The 7,962-nt window shown below is 33.4% G+C and overlaps 2 protein-coding genes across 3 annotated transcripts; one reads left to right on the top strand and one right to left on the bottom strand.

Moving 5' to 3' along the window:
• Positions 1-1,460: 1,460 nt before the first annotated feature.
• Positions 1,461-5,724, bottom strand: LOC134269143 (uncharacterized). Of its 2 annotated transcripts, XM_062751366.1 has the most exons (6): positions 5,679-5,724; positions 5,237-5,447; positions 3,172-3,295; positions 2,833-2,896; positions 2,401-2,598; positions 1,461-2,008 (listed from the first exon to the last, which is right to left on the bottom strand). In XM_062751366.1, the coding sequence occupies exons 4-6, from the start codon at positions 2,873-2,875 to the stop codon at positions 1,821-1,823; spliced, it is 429 nt and encodes a 142-aa protein (XP_062607350.1). In that variant the 5' UTR covers positions 2,876-2,896; positions 3,172-3,295; positions 5,237-5,447; positions 5,679-5,724; the 3' UTR covers positions 1,461-1,820. The 2 variants fall into 2 exon arrangements, with proteins under 2 accessions (XP_062607350.1, XP_062607349.1); XM_062751365.1 differs by lacking the exons at positions 5,237-5,447; positions 5,679-5,724 and having other exon boundaries at positions 3,172-3,345.
• LOC134269142 (uncharacterized) lies at positions 5,240-7,738 on the top strand. The gene is made up of 3 exons (XM_062751362.1): positions 5,240-5,295; positions 5,686-5,883; positions 6,531-7,738. The coding sequence occupies exons 1-3, from the start codon at positions 5,253-5,255 to the stop codon at positions 6,722-6,724; spliced, it is 435 nt and encodes a 144-aa protein (XP_062607346.1). The 5' UTR covers positions 5,240-5,252; the 3' UTR covers positions 6,725-7,738.
• The last annotated feature ends 224 nt before the right edge of the window (positions 7,739-7,962 follow it).

The raw sequence follows: 7,962 nt of genomic DNA, 5'->3' as shown, positions 1-7,962 counted from the left end.
ATATTAAAATTTAAAAAATACAAATGTACATAAAAACAATAAATGATTGGAGTAATTCTACCTGAAAAGATCTTTTCTAATTGAAAAGATTAGAAGGCCACTAAAGTCATCATATATTCGCCACTTTTCAAGCGGGGATATAATAAATGTATGAAATTTATTCCTGAAAGCTATATCAAAACACATATTTTACACGTTTCATTGGCCTCAGTATCGGTAAATTGGCATTTTTCATTTCGAAAAAATCTTGCTTGAATCTTGCTTGAATCATGGGTATTCTCAGATACAACTGTGAGATACACCTTTAGGTAAATTACTGAAACAATTTCTAAAACGAGATAAATTATTGACAAACAAGTTGATGAAACAAGAATATCAGCAGTCTCGTTTAAAGTCATCATTTCGTAAGTTCTTTGGTCGATAGAATGACCTTAGCAAATACAATTTGTCATTGAGTCAAATGCTGACATACGTTTTTCATACTAATAGTTAGTCCATTATTTATACACTGAATTAACGACAGATTTTTTACTCCTATTCCCTACCTTTCTTATCTCTCTGCACCCTTTTCTTCCTTTTTTTTTTTACATTGTAGATTTATTTGTTGTTCATCACGTGTATATAAATTTGTTTTTCTTTGTGTTGGAGAGGACATTCTAAGTTGGAAAAACTTGTGTCTGATCCAATTGATTATATCAATAAAATATGTTGAAATTCAAACTTCTGTAATTATCATGACTACAAATGCTATATCGTGATGAAGTTCATTAAAAACATTATTATATGGACAATGTATAATCGACGAAAAAAGAAAATTTGTATGTTTGTGAATTAAATTTGTAGTGAAAATTCCACGGACAAAATTTTAAGATGTCCACATGCCGTCTACGGATATCATCTTTGTCATGACTAAACATAAGCTGTGGAGCATGAAGGTTCTTCGGAGTGAATTTATTAATAAACTTCATCAAATCTGTGAAGATTACGGTATATTCGATTCTATATAGTATCCTATTGCTTCTTAAATGCCAGCAATAGATTCTAATGTGTCTCAGGCAAGAGAGACGCCCAAATTTACGGTCACAGTTAACGGTTACCCACCAAGCAGGAAAAAAATATTGAGTAGAAAATAATATTTAAATAAAAAATGGTGAATTTTTTTCCATTTTGGACGAATTTATTGGTACAAGATTTCAAACAAAAACAATTTAAATGTAAAATTGTGGCAGTAAAGCATTTTCTTTCAATAATAGTGCAGGATTTATATAGCTCATTAATTTAAAATTATATTTTTCTATAAAGTTTTGTCTTCTTGAAGTCAAAACATTCGTAAACCCCAGTCAATACTTAATGTATCCTCATCTATATCATACACATTCATTTGATGTGAATGAATTATAGAAAATCAACTGATAAAGTAAGCAATAAATAATTTATTAACAAGAAACAGTTTTGGGTGCCCTCTAGGATAGATATTATATATCTGATTTTTTCACTGCATATTTGTAATATCTAAAACATTTACAAGTAATGATAAACATGATACACTTTCCTTTGTTTATAAAGAGATTTAACACAATTATCTTAACATGTACAAACTTCAGTAATATATTCGAAATGCGACCGCAATTTTGCACCGATTTTAAAATCATAAGAGACTTTTAATCTGAGAAGAAACGTAATTTTCATCTGAGAAGAGTCGAGGCAGCAACAATGAGAACAGCAAACATGGCGATTTCGTTCTTATTCCTTGATTATCTACAAATTCAGTCGTAGATGGAAAATCGAAGAAAGCCAAGACAACCTACGACAGAGAAAGTTTAACCCTGAACTTGCTGGGCCTGCTGAAGGTATAAAAGGTCAGTTCCGGTAAGGTCACCATTTCCGCCAAATCCGGAACCGCTGCTTCCGGCTCCAGACAGGAAGTAGGCGGCCAGAGCACCGACGGCGAGAACTCCAAGAGCGTTGTTGGTAGCAGCAGTGGTAGTGGTAGATGGAGTTGTGAAAGCTGAAGGAAAAAAAAATAAATAAAAATACATGTTGGGATTTAATGATGTTGCACAAATAGCAAGATTTAGCTACAGAAAATATCCTTTTTTTATCTCTCTGTTGGTATGTCAAGAACTTTAAAAGATTAATACAGTATAACTTATTTCAACTATGCACCTCGCAAGACACGAATGGGTGAATTTATTTGAAAGGTCTGCAAAAAATGTACAATTGCATACCATCGTCAGAAACCAAGGTCGGTCTCCTCCTCTTATGAGCTGGTTTCCGACGATGATTTTTTAACATGTAATGCTAGATCGATAAGCCAGATGAAGCCAGACTGTAGGGATGGTTGAAATGATCTATTCTTTTAATTCTAAGGAGGTTTTAATGACAACAAACTGTACTTACTTCCGCATGTGGAGCCGCTGTACCCGGCGTAACAGATGCACTTTCCGGTGGCAGCCGCAGCTGTCAGGGGAGAACCGGTGGTTGTGAAGGTGTCGAGTGCGCAGAATCCGTTAGATGTGGAGGTACAGGCAGCGACACCACTTGTGGAAAAGTCACATGTACCACCTGCGTAACTTTGAGCCATAGCATTCTGAAGGCCTGGAAATCAAGAATCAGGATTAATACATCTATCATAAATTTGAAAGATTCGTCGTTTTACTGACTTTGATAGGTGATATAAATGTTATATTACTCCTTGCTAAGTACATGTAATCAATTTTAAGTTTTTTAAAAATATTTCGGGGGAGGGAGGTTTGCATGCTCAGAATACCGAATAAATTAAACACTTTTAAAATATTCTGTAAACTGAAATGAAATTCGCAAATTACTTACACAAAGCCATCATACAGGCGATAACTGCGATCTGGAATTTCATCTTCGGTGCTGGAAACTGAGTCTACATGGAAAAAAAGAAAAGAATTTTCATATATACTAGCAAGTATCACTTCAATTTTAGTCATGAATGTTAATTAATAATAATAAAAATGAATTAAACTAATAAAAGTATTAATAAATGTGCATAATTTTACTGTTGTAAAAATATCAATTTCTTATTTTCAGTCACAATTTTAAAAAGGTTTCATAATTCTAATGACACCATCTAGTTGGTCTTGGACTTGATTTTTCGCCTTTTTTATCTTTATAGGAACATGTATTCAAAGTCTACCTTACCTTCGTTAGTAAATTCACTGGACTGGCGATAGTTCGCCTGTTCTCCCTTTTTGTACTGCCGTAGTAGACGGATTATGCGTGTTAGGTAATTTGCCGATAGCTATGCAATTCGGCTGAAAAAGAACTAAAAAACAAATTTTAGCGTGTTCGATTTCGTCACATTATGTTGCTAAATCTAACAGAAGCAATCGCCCTCAGACTTCCTGACTCCGGGGTATCACAATTAACTTCAGAATACCTTGAATAACGTTAAAAAATATATATATCATTTTTCGTTTTGAATTTTCTAATTTTTTTCTTCTTCTCTTGAATTTGTTTCCATTGAAATAAAAGAAAAATTGGTCACATATTCTAGTATATATTATTAATGATATGTGGGTTACCTCTATCAATTTTTCAATTTCAGATGCGATACATTTTTTTTATTATTTTGATGCTATGTCTTTGTAACCAGTGACAAAATAAAAGTGGTATAATTATTTTCAGATTGCTTTGAAATCACGACTCTACTTATATTGCAGATCTTGAAGTCATTTATATATATATACGTAGGTAACACAAATCTTTCAACATTAATTGTAAAACAAACTCGTAGCATCTTTTTAAAGTTTTGACGAGAATAACCTCATTTTTATTTATATAGCAGTGACCAGAAAATACGCCATTCATAGTTTTTCTTTAAAAGAATGGGGTGAAATATTTAAAACCCACTGTATGAGGTGTCTTAAATTTTGTGTTCTAATTCTCGTCCTGATACAAAGGTGTTCAAGTATTAGAGACTATATTATATTGTTCAAGTATTACAGACTATATTATATCGTTCTCTGTTCTCTTACGTAAAAATAAAAAAATATAATAAACATGTAGTTCAAATTACTCCAGGCATCTTTGGTACCGGTAACACCCCCCCCCCTTCCCCCCGTTTTAAATTCGTAATTAAGTTGAGAAAATACAGCATCCTTTATTTAAATGGTACACTACTCACTAAAAATTTGAACCAGAATAAAATGTTTAATAATTTATCTAACAACACAACAAAGAGAATTTTTCCAATGTACTGCAGTTTATAGATTGGTCTTGTACAAAACCATACCAAAATTCGAAGTATTTCCAATAAGAATAAAATTATACAAAGGTAGAAAAATGTCGCTCTGTTTCCCTCTCCCTGTAAATTCTTAAAATAAGATGTAACGAAGGAAAAAGTCAAAGAAAGAAAAAACAAATAAAAAGTATTTCATAAGAATTCTAACCCTAAAGTTTATCTCTACTTTTATCAGTATTATAAACTTATCACTTTAGATGTTTTCAAAATCTTTTAATGTACTAGTATCAAAAAAGGTTTAGAAAAGAACTGGAGACTCTTCGAGATCAGCATATATTCTTTGTAGCATATCTGAGGATTGAAATCACATCTTTTTCGAGTGTACGCGAGAAAAGGGAAGTCTAGAATCTACCATAACATTGCAGATATAACGGGTGCTTAGATTTATGCAGATTTACATGAAACATCAGACGTGCGTTTTTCCCTAAGGCTACCGGCGTAACAATTTTGTTTTAAGAAACCATCCCCTGTATCGGGGTATATTTAAAGGCCATCGAGAGTCAAATCATCAGTCTTTTAGATTCACTGATACAGGTAAGTTGTAAGAAAAAAAATGGTGTAGAAACATAGTCTTGGAAAACATACGGTAGTCTTGGAAAACACACTTTTTTCCTTTTGTGAGAAAAGGGAATATAACATTTGGATTTATTAAACTGAACAAATATTGTCACGTGTATAACTTAGATAATCTTATTTTTGTATTTATAATTTATTATATCGATTTTAATTTCGTTTTTTTTTTAAATATTTGAATGTATACTACTTTTTATCATTTTTTTCATCGTATGTTAATTTCATTGTTGCAACTTAAATTTTAGTTGGGGATCAAAGGAATGTTCCATTTATTTAATAAAAAAAACTGTCGTGAGAATTTTTTAGTTTCCTAGTAAAAAGATTTTTTTCATATATTTTCTTTTCCTTTCACTGATGATCTTTTAATTAATTAAATTATTTTTTTCTTACAGATCAACAACCCACAATGAACTCCCTGGTTGTCGTCGCTGTTTGCGCTTTTGCACTGTGTAAGTATTTCAATCGTTTCACTGGAGAGAGTTTAATGGTTCGAAATCCTCTAAGAGTTTCCCGCCTTGTATGTCACCTTTGTCAAAAGCAAGGCCACGGCTGTTTAACCGCTCATTTTAATGAACAGCCATCATTAATTCAATATTTTTATCTATAAAAAACAAAATATATGAATTCAATATCTAAAATTAGCGAATTGCTATGCTACATCATTCCTTAATTTTTATTTGGAAGGCTCCAATTAAATTTTAAATTAAATTCCATTTTACTAAGAAAAAGAGATTACGAGGGTACATTCCCCAGCTTTCACTAACCGGACTTCCGGATATTTGCTTTATCCGTATATCCAACAGTATTTATAATGTAGTCGTATACTTTTAACCTGACAGGCCTTCACAGCGCCCAGGCTTTAACCTACGGAGGTGGAACATGTTCTTTCGCCACCAGTGGCGTCGCTGCCTGTACGTCCACTGCCGCCGGATTCTGCTCCGTGGACACCGTCGCTGTCGCCAACTCTCCTGTCACCGCCATTACTGTCACTGGAAAATGTATCTGCTACCCCAACTACAGTGGCACTGTGTGCGGAAGTAAGTATTACGCATTTAAATGCGTTTGTTTCCATTTAAAAAAAAAAAACACACACACACGAACAAACAAAAACTGGTACATCTAGATAATGTTAGCTGTAATTAGTTTATTGGCGGGACCATAGCAATGGATTAACAAGATATGTTTGTGAAACGCTATATGCGCCCGGCGGCAAAAAAAGGTTTGAAAAAGCTATTTTTAGCATATAGGTCACAGTCAAGGTCACAAGGTCATTGACCTTGGTGTCGTTTGAAAAAACTCAATTAGTGGAGTATGCATTTTAAATATGAAGTTTCTATCTCTTATGGTTCAAAAGTTATGGCGAAAGTTCGAAAATGTTTTTTTTTGCATATTAGTCAGTCAAGGTCACAAGGACATTGACATCGGTGTCATTTGAAAGAACTTTATTAGTAGAGTATGCATTCCAAATCTAGTGAAGGTTAAAGTTGACAACAGACAGACAAACAGATATACAGCTAAACAGACAAACAGATAAACAGACAGGACAAAAACAATATACGCCCTAGATCTATCGATTCGGGCGCATAAAAATAGCAAAATTTTACCTTATGATATCTTCATCTAAATTTTACACAGAAAACGTGTATATTTGATGCTCATTTCTTATTATTCTATTTATTTACAGCTCAAACCGTAACTTCCACCTCTACCACCACCGCCAGTTCTAACAACGCCCTGGGAGTTCTCGCCCTTGGAGCCCTGGCTGCCGCCGCCCTCTCCGGATTCGGATCTGGAGCCTCCGGCGGACTCGGCGGAAGTGGCGACCTCAGCGGAAGTGATCTGTTATATCTCCAACAGATCCAGGGTTTCCAGGGTTAAGCCAGTTTTGAGTCTTTAGCTGGCTCTTTTGTCCTGTCTCTCTTCAAGCTTGAATAACTTATATTAAGAAATATATATACCGTGGCATATTTTGGTTTTCAGCAGGCATTTCTTGAAGATTTGACAATGCATAAACCAAATTCACATAGTTTTTCAATTACCGGTATATTATTTTGTCGTCTTCAATAAAATTTCAGTGCAATAGAAATGTAGAGAAATATTGAAAGGAAATCAGTATACAGTGACTACTAGTATTTTGTAATTGTTTTATTAATCAGTCACATGCATATTTTAAATAATTATTTAGTAAATTATTATATGGCAAGGCGTTTCACTTTCTCTAATTTTAGCTAAGTTAGCTAAAATCCCAAGTTTTGACTTTTGTTGTCGTCGAGTAAATCGAAAGTTCAAATTATCATTTCTGAAATGTTAACTTATTTACTACTTATTCTCAGAAAATATTCTGGTTCGTTCTGTATGAAGTAAAACGGGAAACAAAAATCAAAATCCCTTGTAAAATTTACCTGCAGTGAACTACATTAATCTCAAAAGATGGCACACTTTTAATTTTGGCAATAAGAGAAACGCGACTGACTTAGATCTATATTGTATATACATGATATAGTTCATGCAAACTACGTTATCCTACAAAACCTTTAGGACTGTTTGTAATGCACCATGAATAAAAAACATAGATTTCAATTTAATTTAACACTTGTCTGCCATTTTTCATAAGGATTAAAGTAAAAGTTCCATGTCAAGACAAAGTCCAAAAGTTCCATGTCAAGACAAAGTCCACGCTTTGATTCCACTCATCTTTCACAACGTCTCATTAGACATTTGCAATGTGGTGAATTTAAGAGTAACAGTCATTACTACTTGTTACAAACTCAGTAGTATACAAAAGTATACATGAGTATGTCGTGAGTATTCCAAAATTTGGACACCCGAAGTTGCCATTCAAGTTAATGCTTATACTTTTTTTGTTCCAAGTCAGAATGGGTTTGTTGTATTTATTACCATCTGTTTGTGTGTAACCTGTTTTACATGTATTAATAAAATTATTTATTGATAGTTACTTTTGGTTAGTTCTTGTTTTTCAAGGAGCGCATTGTAGCGTAATCCTTGAACAGTTGTACATTTGTCTCAGTTTTTCGATTGAAAAATGCTAGCTGTTATTGAAATTGTGAAAATGGCGGGTGGCTACCAAAAAAGGGTACCATTTTGTGTCCGGATAA

The sequence above is a fragment of the Saccostrea cucullata genome, unplaced genomic scaffold (genome assembly GCF_032062105.1).
Source record: "Saccostrea cucullata isolate Sc308-1 unplaced genomic scaffold, CSIRO_AGI_Scuc_v1 ctg381, whole genome shotgun sequence".
NCBI classification, from domain to species: Eukaryota; Metazoa; Mollusca; class Bivalvia; order Ostreida; family Ostreidae; genus Saccostrea; species Saccostrea cuccullata.
This window is presented reverse-complemented; position numbering and strand designations above follow the sequence as displayed.